Source organism: Nesoenas mayeri (genome assembly GCF_963082525.1).
Source record: "Nesoenas mayeri genome assembly, chromosome: 10".
NCBI lineage: Eukaryota > Metazoa > Chordata > Aves > Columbiformes > Columbidae > Nesoenas > Nesoenas mayeri.
The window spans coordinates 12,197,123-12,216,235 of NC_137560.1; the positions used below are offsets into that span (position 1 = coordinate 12,197,123).

General features: G+C 39.6%; 1 protein-coding gene across 1 annotated transcript in view; it reads right to left on the minus strand.

Annotated features, from left to right (window-relative positions):
• The window catches only part of LOC308043971 (contactin-4), a gene marked incomplete at both ends in the record, with an annotated part of 157,556 nt that overhangs the window by 30,167 nt on the left and 108,276 nt on the right, over window positions 1-19,113 (minus strand). The window contains one exon of the mRNA XM_080350395.1: window positions 7,770-7,897. Within this exon, the coding sequence (XP_080206521.1) occupies window positions 7,770-7,897 (128 nt within the window). The remainder of the gene's footprint in view (window positions 1-7,769; window positions 7,898-19,113) is intronic.

The window sequence follows — 19,113 nt, forward strand, 5'->3', positions numbered from 1 at the left end:
TGAGCAGACCTGAGGAGGGCTGGCTTTGGGGAAGGCTTGACAACAGATGAAACATCTGCTTCTCATTTTGCCACTTCTGTAATCTCAGAATAATTACGTTTTTTGCTTCAATCAACTGTCAGAAAAATGGAAATGCTGACATGATACACAGCTATTTCGTCTTCCCTGGAGTGCTTTGGGGCAGACCTGAATTTTCTGTTGACCTGAGGTTCTCACCTGAATGGAATTGGGAGAAAACCTAAATGTTTACCAGGCTCACGTGCAAGACCTGCAGAGGAGAGGAACCTGCCTGCTCTGAAACACAAAGGTGAGCTCCTTACAGCTGCAGAAGGCAATTCGGATAGGCATCATATAACAATCTTGACTGTTGTTTGCAGTTGGATATAAACATACCAGTCACCTGAAACTACAAAATACTTGATTAAACCTTATGTTTGAAGTGATATATATAGAGGAGCTCCTTAAAAGCTGCAAGGACCCTGAGGTGTCTGCTAGATACAAGCCCTATCACCAGCTTCTGCTTCAAGTTTTTTCACCCAAGGTTCATTAAGGAGATTCAGCAAAATGCAGCCTGAAGCATTGGGGCTGCCACGGTTGAGGGGAGGGAGGAGTAGATGCAGCAGATGCATAACTTTCATTTATAATTGTGCCTTTCATGCAGTGCTTTGGGTCATAATTTTACTGAAACCTAGCAAAAGACCCTTAATTTTGTCCTAGAAATAATTGGTGTTGGTGGAAATAGTCCAATTAGAGCTGAATATATTCCTTTGCAAATCTACAGCTAAAGAATATTGCTGTCGATTGTTACAATCAAGCCTTTGCTATTGGTTGTGATTTAGAAGTTCAGAAAGATTTTCAAACTTAGAAATAAGGTTTTTTCCTAAACACAAGAATACAGCAACATGTACACGTGAATAAATCAGTGCTTATATATCTCTACGTCTCTCTCTAATCCTTTTTTTGCATATAAATCCCTGATTTAGAGATTCTGGAGAGCAATAGTTTGTATTATAAATTGACTTTTTCTACCTGAAATTTTAAAAAACCAATGTGTTAGACTTGATACGGAATATTCATTCATGTCTGGGCTATATATAAAAACTGTGTTCAGCAACTACTAAAAACAACTTTAACAACAACAAGATTTCATTTGACTTTTTCAGAGTTCTGAGTCTTTGGTAAGTGTAGAAAATCTTGGCTTTGATACCAGCCAATAACACACACACACCTAGTGTGCTATCCAGCATAATTATAAAAAGCCCAGAAAATATGATCGGCCATGAAGAGCTGCTCTGGGATTATTACTTTAAATTCTGCCTCTCTTTTTAAAATTATATTTTGTGCTTTCAACGCCAGGTGTTATTTAACCAGGTCCCTTCTTAAGGGCTGAGGCATAACCAACATGAATTTAAATTAGATTGAGTTGAACCATGATGAAAGAAAAAAAAGACCTTGCATGACCTTAAACACTGCTGGATCAAGACAGACCTCACCTAGAGTGACGAGGGGCTATTCACGTTTCAAAATGACTAGCCACTAAACACATGACATGGTATGGATGGATGGTATGGAAAATGCCTGCAATAGCTTTGTGGGACAGCTTTCCATATGAGCAAAGAAGCAGCAACGTATCTGACACACGAAAAATCAAGGAGGTATAGAGAGGGGTTCTGATAGTGTGGATAGTGCTTAAATGCATTAACAGATTTTTGTATCTGCTGCATTTTTTCCCTTGATGAACATAAAAAACAAAACACTGACTTAATGTATGGTTTACTCTCCCTCTTGGGAAAAAAGCTAAACCTCCACTTGAAGCAACTGATATCCCAGTTACTCAGTAATCAAGACATAGGTGAGAACAGCTGGTAAAAGTCACAGCACTAGAATTATTTGTATTCACTGATTAAAAAAACCCCAAACAACCCAAACACAAACAAACAAAAAGCAAAACCAAACCAAAATCAGGACACTCATGAAAATACACACATTCCTTGCTGAAAGATTAGCATTTTGTACAACTGCAAAGTAAAACATCGCACAGTTCCTTTGCAGCCAGATCCCTTCAGAGCACACCCTAACAAAGGAGAGACATTTGTTAATGCACTCAACACCTCTGCAAAGGTTGGCAGATATATTTTAAAAAAACTACATGTATTTTTGACTAAGAGAAAGTCAGGTTTATTAAACATCACCATTTTTATTGATGGACTCAGTAATGGCACTATTTGAGAACTAGCTCAGTAGTAGGCAAGTCCAGTATTTGCTGATCTCAACAGTGCAAATAGCCATAGTGTTAGATTTAAGGCTGGTACTGAAGCCAAAGCAGATGCTAAAGAACACAGTCAGCAATACTAGCCCTGTTATGCAGAATCAGTGTCTGTGATAATGGAAATAAATTACTTTTTAAGTATAAAACAAGAAGCAAATAGACACATACACCATCCTAAGGATGGAAATAATTTTGTAAGGAACACACAACTGTGATCTAAAACTTATACAATAACACTCGGGATTGAGTTTATTTATGAATATCCAACAACAAGAACAAAAATCAGAATCATGGTAAGGGGTAAATGCTTCCAAATTAATAACTCTCTGAAAATCCATGAGGGATATCATTCAGACTATATGATTTTTCCATCACATTTTGATCTATTTTCTGAGTTTTATTCTTCAAACTACTGTAGGAGAAACATGGGATTAATTTAGAAGTCTGTCTGAACCCTTAAATTTATAAACAAATAATACATTTAAAAAAAAGTCCAACTGAAGGCATTATATTAATTTGTCTTTAACACCATTATGGAGGGTTATGATGGTGTCTTCAAAAGTAAAACGAACTACAAATTACAAACTCCTGTGAAATTCAGTAGCTGATACTTGATGATGAGCACTGTTGGTGCTCATACATCTGCAACCAAGCTCTGTGCCGTTCAGCTTCAGAAGGCTGATAGGTACGAAGGTATCAAAGCCCCCTCAGCCCAACTGAAGAACATTACGCACAGGCAGAAAAGGAGGCATAAGCAATTCTGTTTGATTGCATGTGTGCTCTTTAGCACATACCATTGTACTGTATTATGCAGAAATTAAGCTCAAATGACTTGAAGAAACCCCGCGCCATGCATTATCAGCCACGTTCAACCCCAAACTTCTGAAACATGTAATAGCAGACAGATGGTCAGTTATTAGAGAGCAAATTCTCTCCACTGGCACATGCCTGTGGAGCTGGAGAACTAAACTCTGTTCAGTTCTTTATGGGAAGCATAATATTCATAATCTCTGAAGATGAAAAATGGTTACTCCTTATCTACTAGGACAATCCATAGTAGTATAAATCCCCTCCAGCCCCATGGATACGAGGGAAACACAACACATTTTCCAATAACATAGTTCAATACTGATCAAGTGATGTCAAAACAGCAACAACCACATCAAAACAGTGACAACCACAGATGGCAACGTGAGCCAGGTAAACCATCACATCCCATCAACACTGTTTTTACAGAGCACAAAGGCTGCGTCCATGCCGATCAGCACAGCACTATCTCTGAACTATGAGCCCAGCTACTTTAAAAGACTAGAATAACACAGTAAAAATTGCAGGTTTAAAGGCAGTAACATTTGAAGCCTCTGAAAAGTTACTCGATAATGGGCCAGAATCTACAGTATTTAATCAATCGTTTCAATTCTAAATGCACTACACCAGTCCAGCATACACACAAAGGAACAGGCTTTGAATGGAAAATATGCAATTTTACAGAAAATAATTTGGATCACTGTGCTGGACAAAATCAAGACTATCAGCCTATTCAAGCATGAGGAAAAAATAACCTACTGACATTATCTTTGTATTCTTTTTCTGCTAAAGTGATACAGATACCAGCTAACAAAAGTTCTCTTGCTTTTACTGCCTTGAGTCCTCCCATGACAGTCCAAACGAGATGAGCTAATAGCAGCAGGAAAATGTTAAAGGTGCATCATAATGAAACCGGCAAATAAAGTCATCAGAACTTGCCCTTGTCAGAGATGCAACAATGTGATCAGAATTTCTATACTTTCTGACAAGAAGAGAAGCTCACAGACTCCTCCATATATCAAAATTTATATAAATACACATTTTTATATAGACAGAGTTATAGCTCAGAACACAACCAAGAGGAAAGCAGATGTTTGAGAAGCAGCCACATGTCTACGGTGGGTACCACAATCTATTCACCTCCAAAGTCACAAAAACAAAGCTGGCCACAGGCTCATCAAGATATTTTGTGGGTCTGTTAGGAAAAAAGCTGCATGACAAGGATTTTCTCATGCTTGGTGGTGGTGATACGCTATTATAATCTGCATTCTGGTCATTAGCTTGTTTGTGCTGCTTCTTCCATACCTAATGCTGTCAGAGAAACTTCATTTATGTCTTGGTCATTGCCACTGAAGGGCACGAGCTGGGTCATTAGCACCAGGAGCTTGTTCTTATGCTTCCTATATTCAGAGCTTTTATTGCAATGTCTTGGAATTAGTTTCCTATTTCAGAGCTGCTGCTATATTAGCTAATTTATATTACTGCATTAAATACAAATAAACTCATATTGTACAGTCTATGCCTGTTTACAGTTTGTCATTTAATCCCCCAGTACTTAGAGAGTCTATAGTCTTTCTGTGTGCCAGAAGAATTGAACATTTAGCCTCAAGTAGAAATAAAAAATAGGAAAAAATAGATGGAAAATAAATATTTATATGCTACATGTAAGCACATACCATGTTTTACACAGCTCTGAACACTGTCTGTGGGATTCTTCTCTATCCTTACAAATTCAATCCTGCTTTTTAATTCAAAGGTCAAACCAGACATGCAAGTTTGCAAGATTTCAGGTCTCAGAGGCCAGAGTGGTTCTTGTTTAGCACCAGCTAACAGAACAAACCCAAACCACAATCTCACTGGTTCGGAAAACCACTCAGGTTCACCAGTTCTGACAACAGCATGTTAATACACAGCCCTATGGGCACCCGTCAGAATTTCATATTTTTTAAGCTGTCTACTCATGCATAATATGAATATTTATTCATCCCTATCTGGTTGTTTGCCAGAGATTTATTTTAAGCTCCTTGGTTCTGGTGTAACAGATATTCTTCCCTTCCCATCCTCGCCTACACTGTCTTTGACATTGTCAGCATCTGGCCCCGAGAGAGAAAATTAAAAAAAAAAAAAAAGAAAAAAAAAGAAAAAAAGAGAAGAGAACCTGCAACGTTAATGGAAGAACACAGGAAATGTCTTTTGACCTTCACAGTTTTTTAGTCAATGACATCAGATAAGTTAGAAAAGAATATAAGCATATCCTAAGGTCAAAAAACTTATCAGCTGATAAATTAGGCTTTTTGTACACTGCAAAACCGAGTTAAAATAAGGTATTCAGTCATATTTCCGTCAAAAGTTCCCGGTGTTTTACTTAGGGCAGAGAAACTCAAGCATTTCAGTATAAAATATAGTATTTTACACAGTTCATTTGGAGTTCAGAATAGTTTCTGCTCTTTTATACTTTTTATGGGATAGACTTTGAAATTGCATTTCTCGGTTTGCTGTTAATATCCACATCTTGGGCTTAAGAGTTTATTCTCTGCTTCATGCACATGTGTCGCTCCCATTAATGCTAATGGAATCGAGTTAAAACGGAGCACTCAGGGAGAAAAAACCACTTGCTAATCCTTTATAACCTTACCGCAAAGAAAAGTGATTTGTAAACCACGTGAACCCAAAGATCAGGTACAATCGCTGCTGACTATTGTGCTCGGAGTTACGGGTTATTCCTTGGGTACCGCGAGGAAGAAAGGATAAAGCCACGAACTGCAGAAGCATGACTCTTCAATAACAGAAACAAAACACATTCCCATTTTCAACGATTGGCCTTTTCATGGTGCTACAAGTGGTCCCTGAACTTCAGACCCTGATTCAATGCCCTTGATGCATTGCAGCACTTGGGAAACCAGAAGGACCTCAGCTGTGTGCAGCCTGGAGAAGACAAGCTGGTCCCTGCTGCTGCGAGCACAGGCCACCACCTTCCTGTGGTCCCCGTGGAGGTCAGGAAAGGATGTTTGGGCTGTATTTATCATTTTGCTCTCCAGTTTTGCCTTGGGGCAGACAGAAGCTGACCAACCGTTTTAATAATAGACAAGGTCTTTTATGTGTTTGTTTTTCCTCAGCATTGCTATTTGCTGTGGGTGCCTCCTCAGGACGACACAAATTAGGAAAAGGCAGAGTCAGCTCACATACAAATCTAATGCTGATCTTCACTTGTCTCTATTTTTGTTTGCATGGACTGACATGGGCACAGGGCAAATGCCATGCAAGCTCTTCAGAACAACCCCAAACCTGAAGAACTCTTGGTATCAATATGCAACAGCAAAAGATACAAAGGGATAACACAACCCCAGAAACATCCCATCTAACTATAAATACCTGACTGGATAGCTAAGGTGGAGGCAAACATTTTGCTCTGAGAAAAACCTGCTGCTGTGCCACTGTCACCGGCAGTTTGTAACTGTGACAGGGGCTCAGCAGCTTTATCAGTGCTTGCTTGATCCTGACATTATTTGCTGAAATGTGCTCTGACTATAAAAAAGCATGGATTAAAACTTGCATTGAAATATTTTGAAGTATTCCCTATATAGCATAAAAATAATTGATGGGGAGAGGCTTTCACCAAATACTATCAATCAATGCCAATGTATGGGAGAATTAAAACTGACAGCATTAGAGGTTTGTGATTGATTTATTGCTTTGTAATCAATCTTTTCTGATTTGTTATCCATTATAGGTTTTTCCCCAAATAAAGAGGAGATAGAGAGTGATTTTAAGTGTAATAATCTATATGTTCATTGCCTATGATAATTCATCAGACATTGGACTAGTGGTAAGCAGGCCAAAAATTAATTTAAGACATCTGTTAGCATCTCTCATTGTTTATCAAACTGTTACTTGAAATACTTTTGTCAAATGTTATAGCTTTTCTTTTTGAAAAAACTATTTGACAGAAGAATTCGGAACACATATAAATAAATGCTTTGAATTCCTGAAATGGAGAAATCCAGCCCTGGATAAGAAATAGTGAAATTAAATCAGAGTTTGTGCATCTTTTAAAAAACTATAACATTGAATTGCAAGGCTGAAACTCTTGCATCGTTCTGCAACAAGATAAGATGTATTAAAGAGTTCAGAAGGTTCTTAAAAAAGATAATAGAAGTTTAGGAATAACAAGAACAAATAAAGTTTAACTAGATAAGAGATGTTTTTAAAGGACATCACCTAATCTCAGCATGCTGAGGGCAACACTTCTCCACACGTACACCATGGTGTTATGCAAGTCCTTTCTAAACTGAATCTTAGGACACAGCTGGATGCAGCAACAGCAAGTATTTCTCATGCATGATTACTGGCCATTGCTAGAAACAAGTCATACAATGATACAGACAAGCGATCTGGCTTTGTATTACAATTCATGTGTCATTTGCAGTATAATTTTAAACTACGTATGAAAACAAACACATTAACTTGCTGCAAGCACACTCAGTCCGTGTGACCACAGACACCTTCTTGCTGTTAATGTTGTCTCCAACCCACAAGGATCATCAGGTTTCTGAGATGCAAAAGACGATTTAATCCCCAAGGCTACATTTATATCAGCATCAAATGGGAACGGGGCAGCATGCATGGAGATGCCTGGGATGCTATCAGATACTAAAATGGAATATCAGTCACATGCAACAAAAATTGCAATTACCTTTCACAACCAAGCTGCCCGTGCTGCTTGCTGTCCCAAAGTGGTTTGTTGCCACACAGGTGTAACTTCCCGCATCGGATTTGGTGACGTTGACAATACGGAGGCTCCCATCATCCAAAACAGTGATTCTGGAAAGATGGCAGACACAGAAGTTACGTATTTTTTAAGTTAACGTAAAACTCTTCTGAGTCTGCATTAATTATTGATGGTTTGAACAACAGACAGTGCATTGCCCATTACAGAGGGAGTTTAGCTGACAGAAAACTCTCAGGACGTAATTCATAAATACTGAATGCATCATTTACATGAGGTTTCTGCGTCTTTACTTAGGGGCAACTTTAACTTACACACCAGCAGCTTGTGTAGGTTTTACACATGTCTGTATTTGATATTCAGCACTCACCATGACAACCCTTGCAACACGTGATACACGGGCTACATCTAAAAATCTCCACGCTTGCTGCTTAACAATGTAAAAGCTTCTGTTGAACAGAAGAAATGAAGCAGGTGTTTCATTGCTGCTTTTTTGCAAGAAGGTTGATGGCTTTTCAGCAAGGGTACCAAGCTGCCAAGTTTCCCCTCCGCACATTCCACTGCTCTGCCTGCAGTAAAACTCAGCCCATGGGGCTTAACTACAGTTGCATGGCAAGTTGGAAAAAAAAAACAACCAAAAACCAACACAACAAAAAACCAACCAACACACTATTTCATTCCCATCCTCTCCTCACATACGTATTCCCATCAAAATGGTGTTGTTATCTGCAGTGGTACATGTCTCTTGGAGGGCAGGATGCAGGAGAGGATGGCAGGTTAATTCCTGGGGTGATCCCTGGCTCCTCCTTGTGCACAAGGGCTGCACTTGAGGCTTTCCTCGTGCTCCCAATTAACTTTGTCTCCTGATCCATTTTCAATTAAAACAGAAAACCTGATCCTGCCCAGCAAATCCCATCAAAGCATGAATGACCTGTGTCTCACGGAGGCATAATCTAAGGACACTCCAGAAAAATCTTTTCCCCAGCCTAATACTACCTCTTTTAGCAAAATACTTGGTTGTCTGCTTCAGTATCATATTTTGCGGCACAATCTGCTTTCTCCCCTTTCAGACCTACATTGAAAACTCTTGTATTAATTCCTGCCTTCTCCTGCTCAATTATTTCCCAATTTAGCTAATTTGAAAGAAAATGAAGAAGCCTTCTTGCATCCTTAACACCAATCAAGCTCTACGCAACTTCACTGGGAAATCAGGCGGAAAGAAACTTAGCAAACAATACCTGCACCGGTGCAGACGTACTTCTCACCTGAGAAGCCACCAAATCTCCATGTTGGCTACCCTCTCCCTGACCTGCTCTTGCAGCAGCACAACAACATGCAGGTCAGCTGGCAGAGACCAGGGACAGAGGTTATATTCACACATCAATAGCAGTAATATTAATAGAAGTTTCTCAACTAGCTTATAGGTCTCCAAATTGTTGCAGTCAGTAACACACACTATTGTAATTTATTTTTGCAGGAGTCCAGTGCCATATATTTGCTTCTGTAGCCCTTGTTGCAGCTCAATAATTGGAAGAGAGTAGTATATAGCTACTTGTCTCTTATCTTCACAACTATGTTGGCACAAATCAATGTACGTATTACATTAAATGTGCACTGGAGCACAGGACTTGCCACACTGGTCTCCAGTGCCAGAGCCTGTGCAGAGGCAGCACTAGAATCTCCCAAGGAATTATTTAACTGCTCTTATCAACTTCAGGTCTTTGAAAAGAACGGTGCTTTTCTGAAAGATGAAGGTGCCCTTGGCATGCATTAAAATTCAAATCAATATAAACAACAAAACAAGCTCAGCAACATGCTCCAGCTCAAGAAGGACCATGTGGCTCCAGCACTGCCTGTGCCAGGCTCTGCACTCACTCCTTCAGCATTTTTGCCATCCCAAGAAATCCAGCAAAAAGTAATGTTTTAGGCTATTTTTGTACAGTTGAGATTTTATTTTTATTTATTTATATTTTACTTTTAGCTATATGGTTGGAACCTATTTGCTGGATAATTTCTTCCATGGATCATTTTAATTGTATCTGTTGATGAAGCTAGGTTTAATTTCAAATTCTAATGCCTTTTCTGTCTTTGTCTTCCTCATGCTATTGGTTTCCTTCTAAGTTGTCTTTATTTCCAGTGCAAAATTAGTTTGTAGTTAATGTGGACTCAATCACTCGAGACGACCTTTGGATAAGGACAGTGAATCCGCCATTGGCTTTGGCACATCTCACGGAGTTAGTGCTGTCTTTATCTCATTCAATTTCTAAGCTGAAAGCTACGGCTGGCTGGCTTTACAATTTGAGCACAAAGATATCCTTTAACCCTGGTAATATGCTGCAGAGGGTTCAGGTGGGACTTGCATCGAGTTCTTCAAAGTCCTTCCCCAGAGAAGCTCCAGGCATGTTTAATTTTCATCTGGTATCTAATTTCCTGCACACTCTTGTAAATGACCAGCATTAAAATTGACCAATAGTTGTGCAAGTGAACTGATTTTTTTTAAAATAAACCAGACCATTAAAACCTTACTGTGATTCATTGATTAGGAGGTCTTATGGTTATGTGGTTCTTTTTGCTGAAGGTGCTTTTCTACACTGAATGTTTTGTCCTCTAATTTGAATTCAATGTGTTAGAAGTTAACGAGTAATTATTTTAACACTTTGAAATTTCTTACAGTTAGTTGAGAAAGTAGGAAGAGCTTTCACTGATTTTGCTTATTCACAACTGTTCTTTGTAGACATATCTGCATTAAACGAGAGGATGGGGTCATTTCAGGCCACTGAGGGTTCTCAAACTGCTAATTGGCTTGGGAGCAAACATCCCTTCATCAACCACTATTAGCAGTTTGGTTGAAGAAGTTTTTTCAAGACACAAAGTTCAAATTAAATGACGCGCTGTTCGGTATGCTTTCTTCCTCTGCTGAAATAGATCTCCAAAAATTTTTCTAGTAAGATGCCTAGGAAGACATAAAAATAAACCACATTCCAATAAACATGTGTATTACTTCGGAACAGAGTGCTGGTTTCTGGGTATGCACCTCTTTAAACCACTGCAAACCCAAAAATGAGCTCCTGACTTGCTATTGGATGTTCTGGGTTCCCCGTCACCACTAACAACAACAGTGGTAACAAAAACTAAAGATGTAAGTCTTTTCTTTTCTTAAACAGGTTAATGCAACTGCTCTACTGATAATCTGGCTCGTGGTCATTACTAATATCAGAGAAAATCAAAGAAGATAAAAATATCCATTTGAAAAAAAGAGATGATAGAAGGTAGGTTAGCATCCTTATATAAAGAAAGATCATCTATTTTAAACATAGTGTTTGTAAGCGAGAATCTGTTGGTCTGTGTTGTCAACTGAGATTTCAGGTCCACAGAGAGCAGAGACACATCTGAATTTAGGAGATAAAAGGGTCATTTGTTTCCTAAACCAAAGCATTGGGTTCTACCTCAGGAAGAGCTGACCTTGTCAGTGTTTTGATCAAAACTCTTCTGGGGACAAAGGACCTTTAAAAATGCCGAAAACATTTCTCACCAGCCTTCCTTGCCCATTTTTTTTTTGCCGCTGCAGCAGCAAATGTGAAAAGTTGCAAGCTGAACACTTTGCATTACCCTAAAGAAACCTTTTCCAAAACCAACATGCACAGTTTCTGCAGCAGAACAACAACTGTGGCTGCCCTTTGTGAGCTCTGCAGGACTGGAAGAGTCTTAAAGCATTTAAGACTGTTTGCTTGGTGTGGACCTTGAAAGTACATGAAGGAGAAGGATTCATCTTTAGGGATGCCAAATATGTGTGTTAAGAATATGTGTGTTAAGAATTCCAAAGGACCCACCTTGGCATCATGGCCACATCACGGTGGCTGGCTACCTAGACCAATACAGCAGCACTAACTTGACCAGAGACGGATAGAAGAGGTCAGGCAGCCCTGGAGCAGTATGAGGAGAAATAGCAGTGCATAATCATTTCAGTCGGATCTATTAGTTCTTACCTTTCAGCTTATGGTACACCTGCCATATCTGTTAAGTTGCCCATCACATTACCTCCAACCCTGAACTGAGTGCAATAGATCTGGTTTGTGTAGCTCACTGCAGCATTCCCCACTGCTGGGCAGGATTCCCAGGAGCTGATAAATATTTCTCAGTCAGTAACATATGCATTTAGAGACAGAATATGTCCTGCTGAGATCAGTAGAGTTTTATCATTGACTTTCTGAAAATGACCTGATTTGGAATATAAATGATGACTGAAAACTGCAAAACTCCCAGAGTGCATAATAAAACTGAGTGCCAGTAATTACCTCCAGCCCAGCTCCAAGGAAATCTGACCTTTGGGTTTCTGACTGCATCACTTGCATCTACCAAAACACACCTACGACCTGCTGCTCAGGTTTGACCTCATGCTTTGACAAAATGCTTGCTTAAAAATCCCAGACTTACAGCCTGTTCTGTAACATCTTGCTCTGTTTAATTAAAAGGAAATCTCTGTGGGTCCAGGAACCAGCACGGCAGAGCCAGGGGTTGTTCAGCCTCACCTGCATCTTGTAGTTGCCAGGTGAAAGCTTTTGCAGGGATGAGTAGCAGGTCCTTGCTCTAACCTTTCCATTGCAAATTTTTTTCTAACTTGCAAAGTACGCACATCATCGATAGAAGATCTGCACCAGACAGATGATACTGCAGGTATCCCTCAATATATTCTTCTCAGCTTGCCCCCTATTTTTCTGTTCAGCAGATGGAAATGTGCGGAATATGAATGGATCACAGATGCAGTGCATATGGCAGTTGTGACGGTCACGGTTGTCTTCCCCAGGGACACCACATGCAGGCGGGCAGCTCAACTACCGGACTGCAGATTAGAGCTCCAATGCTTCTTTGGAGCAAAGTGCTCATAATTAGAAAGTGACGACTCTTTTTTTTTTCCTCTCTTTTTCTCAAACAGTTTTATTAGCACTGCTGCAATGAAGTAAGGTATGTTGTTTCTTATCTGATAATTTTAGCATTTTCATTAATGAAATACAAGCATAACTACAGTTGCTTTCACTGTTGATTAAACACATACATCTGAAATATTTCGTGCTTAGCCAAGTGAATATTTTAATTTTTTTTTTTTTCCCCAGGAAACAATGCTTGAGATGTCCAATCCTTTTTCTATTACAAGGAGAAAAGATGTCTTAGAGCAAGCATTTAAATGAATGTCAGTTGGAAGAAACACACACTGAGTGCAATTTGAGATAAAACTACCATTGATCCCTTCATGTACAGCCTTTGTGGCAGTGGTTGACGTGGCTATTGAAAAGAGACTGTGGTGCTAGAGTTCTTCTAAGAGATAATCCGTCTTCTGAGAGAGGATTTAGGCTAAATGTACCTGTGAAAAAACACTGTATTTCAGCTGACATGATGAATGGCCTATTGTCCATCCTCCAGAGCCTTGCTTGGGCTGGGGGGGGGGTTGGAAACAGAGGAAGAAAGCAAAAGGAAGAGACAGACCAGACTGCAATCTCAGCGGTATATTTGCTCAGCCTTTTCCCACAATCCATAGGCAGGAATACCTAGAGCAATTTTTAGCCTTACAGCAACTCAGTTTCATGCCACAACTCTACTGCAAATGTAAATGATTCCAGGCAATTGCATTATTTATCAAATTATTTCTATTTCTATCACGTGTCTTTGTAGCAGTTTATTACCTTTTCAATAATGCTTCCCATGCAATGAAGCAGAGACTGGGATTATTAAAATGATCTCATAAAAGCAGTATTGCACATTAGGCTATTTCAGGAAAATGCAGTGAAATTTAGAAACACTCACAGGTTTGCCTGAGACGGATTTACTGCTCAAAGCACAGCACTCCCCGAAGTCAGGGACACCGCTCACGAGTACCTGCTGATCACTTGAAGTACGGGCTGATTCAGAGCATGGTCCACAACTAATAATTTCTGTGACCCTGGGATGCTGTCTTCATATGTGACTATAACATTTATGTTGTGTAAATAAATAACAATAAGGGCAGAGCTTTCTGCTTGTGACATTAATCCACATTGAATTATAGGTCGACAGCAAAGCCAACTTCTTGGGTTTCACTCAACACCCTCAGTGATCCCTGGTGTGCTGGGAGGAGAGGACGAGGGGAGGGTGTTGATCCTAACCCCCACCCAGCACCTCATCACACCATCTGAGACTTCCTACCCGACCTCAATACTGGCCAAAAATGCTCAGCATTCCCCCTTAAGCAGCCAGGGCTTTCCAGGCTTGGGCTTTGCCCACATGCTGTTTGCCCAAATGTTTCTGAAAAAGAGTGTGAAATGGCCAGTGTCTGCACTGCCACCAATGTGGGACATCAACACATCCCAAGGGCTATGGTCAGGGCAGCAATATGAGTGAAGACAGGACAAGTTGGGTCCATGTTTAGCGGCCATGAGGATAACTCCAAGTGAAACACAGGATGATACTGTTGGTTAGATCTGCATTACAGCAGTTTCCATTTGATCACCCATCTAAACTCACCCCCAATGTAGACATTCAAACTGCACAGTTAGTCTTCTACACATATGTAACTTCTTGTCCAGAATCTGCTAGTTTTGATTTAGAAAACTACCTACAGCTGCTTCGGTACTTATTGGTCTATAACTACTTGTCTTTTCTTGGTTCACAGAAAAGCCTGAGGTAATTTAGAGCTTCAGTCAAAGCCCATTTAATTTAGTGTATATCTTTCTCCTGGTGAAAGCAGGCATTAGATAAGGCCTTCCTTATCCATGACAACTGGCAGGTCTCTTAACAGTAAACTACCTATAATTAATTTTCAGGTAAGAACTATATTTGCTCAAAATAAACTGAGGTAAAATCGTGTTCCATTGAGTTCAGACATTTCCCACGTGCTTTGCCGGAGATGCATTTTAAAAGGAGCTAAAGAGCCTTAGGATGAAGTGTTTGAACTTCTTAGGCTGTGTGTGGCACAACTATGTGGGGCTACTGGGGTCATGGGTTTGCTTCTCAATCTCCAAAATATTTATATTTTGTTCAAGTCAAAAACACTGGGCTGGAGATGGCACTGAGGAACAGCACCCACACATCCATAGTGCACAGTTTCATGTAGCATTTTCTGTGCTCTGAGACTACAATAGGAGAGCACAAAGAATTAAAACAAATCTTTTGGAAGGTGTTTCTAGGTAATAGCTGCTCTTAACCTTGCTACAACAAAAAAAATTACAGAGTATTACACTTGTTTTTCTTAGCGATTTCTCGGTATTGATCTCCGAGAAAATACTAAGAACGTTTCTTCCAGGGATGTGAACTGTTGTGTGTAAATGTGTTTTGAGGCTTTTCATTTACAGGCTTGCTAAGTAAGAAGAATTAAAGGTGAGGAGAGTATAAACTGCAATTCTTTCCAATTATAATAAAAAATTGTAAATATTTTTCTAGAGAGAGAGAAAAAAAAGAAAAATAAACATACTTTGCTTACATAAATATTTTTGAGAAAATAGTAGGGGCCCCTTTGGCAACATCAAACAACGTAACTCCACTGAATTCAATATCCGCTTAAACCAGTCATGGATCTGGCATCCTAAGTTCTCCCACAATTTTCTTTTTCAACAAATTGATTATCTGCAATAATGGAGCAGTCCAAATAAATCATACTGTGTCCAGCCTATATTAATAACTATAAACACAAAAGCTGTGTTTTGTCATCATTCTCCCTTTAGCCTGTAAATTTTAAGACAAGTCTGGAATTGACAAAACCTCATCCCAAAGGACTGGGGTGGTGGGAGGGAAAGAAGTGAGCACTTACAGCTATTAGAGACTTCGCATAAATTGTTTAAAGATTCCTAGAGTAGGAATTCAAATATAAAAGTATCACCAGGTTACCTAAGAATGGCTTCTCTACAAAATATATTTCTTAAAAATAAACCAAACCAAACCAAACACAGGCAATGCTAAGGACCCTGAAGGAAACGGGCAGGTTGTGGTGAATTCCAAATATTAATAATAATAATAATAGAAGCCTTTTGCCTTCTCTCCCTTACTGCTCTTTTTTTTCACTAACAGAAAATTAAAATAAATACGGTAAGAAAGACCAGGCTATGAAAATAAATATTTGAGGAAGCAGATTTGAGTAAAGTAAAGGAAAGATCAATTTCACAGCTTCTATTCCTTAAACATGAGACAATGATAATTTGAGCTATGTGGGAAGATTCTGAGAGTCTGGAAGGGTCCAGTGGTGCAAAGAGCCAATTTTCCATTGATTTTGGTGGGAAATGAAGACCATTCCCCATGGGAAACTGCCCTTTTGACACAGTTCTTTGACTTCTCGGTTGATTTTCATACACTAAGTTGGCCATTTGCCGTAAACCATGAGAGCTGCAACAGCCCAGTGGAGGATGGGGATGCTCCTGGTGGGTACCGGCCATCCCAGGACTTCTCCTCTGGAGTAGCTCTTGCTGGTAGTGGTAAGAGACAAAGTACACTTGCAAACTGCCCCGTGCAAGGCTAAAACAACTCCTTTCCCAACAAGAATAAGCGACCACCTACAGTAAAAGCTTCAGAGGTTTGGAGAACATGAGCATCAAAGAAACTCCACTGAAGCTCATAAAAATTATTTTCTTATGAGAAAAAAAATCCATGCAAGATTTTCTGTGCATCAGCTGCTGACACAAACCATTTCTGGAAGCATTTGTGAGATTAGAGCAGAAGCAGTAAATGCGTTCTCAGCGCATTTGTTCCAGCTGATACCACCCGAATAGAAGCCCAAAGGCATAGTCTTTCAAAGATAAAACATCTTTTCCTCTCGTTTCAATAAAAAATACCCACAGTACAAAGATAAATTATCCATTCCACTTGTAACTGACAATAACATAGATTTGCAAGATCCAAGGACACACTTATATCACATAAAAATGATGTTTAAATAATTACCAAAAATATCACCAAGTCTGGTAGGTTGTCTAAAAAGTTCATTAGGAATCTTTTTTCCCCCATAGACATATAATTATTTCCTTGGATGTTAAACATGTGTTTCTTAAACTGTGGCTCTGACTGTAAAATCATTACCTTCTTGCTCTTAATTGTGAAAATATCCAAGAGAAGAAATATTTGATAATAATTTTTTCCTTCAAAACACTACCGACTTACTAAAATCATTATTACTATTTTCTTCAATCGGAGAACAAGTATGAACCACACATCAATCTCAAATTGCATTTAGGAGACTAATTACAGGCATTTATTTTTGAAAGCGCTGGCTGCAGCGTATGCTGCCAACGGAGAGAAACCTGCCTCGCTGCTGGGAGCCAGATCCTGCCGCCTCCAACACAACAGCACCGCGGGGAGGAACTCACTCTTTCCTGGGGCATCTTTACAGAAAGGGAGAAATAATTTGTAGTGGTATGCATGGTACCTAGAGATGAATTTAATAATCATAAGATGAGACACCTCAAGCAGGAAAAGCAGCAGCTGTTTAACAGCACACAGCGAGTGACAGCATTTCTGTTGAGGGTGTATAAACACAGGACATGTCTTACTGTGCTCTGGAGTTGTGATGGCACTGAGATGGGGCTCTCTGGATGCTTCATCCTCTCCCTTTGCCCGCCTCTGCAAGCAGAGCTCTACTTTTAAAAGTAACACACAAGCCCATTGACTTTTGTAGGTACCTCGGGTCACAGCGGCACTGCAAGTTGGGTCAAACCACGGCTGGGTTGTGGTCGCAAGCTCATTCCAGCAGCAGCAGTAGTAACAATGATGTCCTACATGTGTATCCCTGACTACTACAATAACTCCACAGTGAAAATAATTTGCTGGGAAAACAGGAATAGATTGCTGATGTTTTACAGGAGACTGTGTCAAGGTGTGAGAGAGAGTCTCATTTGTGGAACACCAGCACTCGGCATAGGTTGGGATGACGTTCATCAGCATCTCAGGTATGCTCAACAACAACTTATGGCTGGTTATAGGAAATAATTTCCCAGCTCTACAGGAGCAGATAAAAGAGTGTGCAAATTTCAGAGATCAACATAATTACTTTATACATACAAACAAAATAAACCAGCACTGAATCTGGATTCTAAATAAATCTCTAACCCTTCTCAAGTAACCTTTTGCTAGAAATATTTGCTCTGAAACAGAAGGAAAAGACAATGCAAGAATGAACTACAGTTGCCGACTTAATATTAATGTTGAAGAAAGGATCAATCGTCAGAAAGCTGCTACAGCATAACAGATGGACAGCTAAGCTTTGTGGAGAGACCATTTATGTGGTTACACGTACAAGCATAGGATAGATATCTCAAACTACAAAGGCAACAGGATATATTAGCTTTGGTAGATTCACACAAAGAAAACAGGTCCATGTAACTATCTTTAAGAAGTAATGCAAAGTTAATGACCTACTCCTAAAGAGAACTATGGCAAAACTGACTGGTTTTCACCAATGAATTTCAGATCACACAAACAGTGGTTTTTAGTGTTAGCACACACTAAACTACAGGTATTTTCTGCTGAGTTGACAGATCCACAGCCACCACGGGCTTAAGCTAAAACACACTGTGAACAACAGAACAACACAGCTTCTGCCAAGAGACAAACAGTCCATGAACACAAGGCCATCAAGCCTAGGATGGCTGCTTTCCAATACCTCTGACCATTGAATCAAGCAGTTTCTTGGTTCATTTTAGTTCTCTTTTTGCAGAAAATTCGTTAAGGTTGACATGGCAGTTATTTCAGATGTTCCAATGAAGTAGAGCCATCTTCTGCCATTGTCTTTCAAAACTAAGACGAATGCTGCATTGTCGATTCAAACTTCAAAAAGCTATTTGTAGGGTGTCATTTTTCATTTTGCCTAGGCAGGATGTAATGAAAACTTGACAAGTTATTGATGGTTTGGTTACCTGTCTGTCTTAGAGAAATTGCACAGGTGCATCATTTAAAAAAAGGAAGACAGTCAACACAATTAATGCAAAACAATGATAGGAAGCATCCTTTGAGGTTTTATTTTCTCCTAAGGTGTCACTAGACTGTGTGTCCAAAAGCTACTGCTGACAATTCATCTTTCAAGTAATCAGTATAACAATATTAACATGGTTTATACCCTGGCACCAGACTGAGAAAGATGTGCTGTCTGTCCTATTGCCATTTTCTTTCTGGCTGTTTAAAGTCATTAACAACCAATTAGGAAGTCTGAGGCAACAAACAAAAAATTGGAATCTACACAACTTTTTAAGCTCAAGACACACTGAAGGAATAAGAGAAAAGCCAAGAGTCTTTTTGGCTACAGCTGCCTGGTATCCTACAGCCCCGAGAACAGCTCCAAGCAGCAGACATCTCCTTCTGA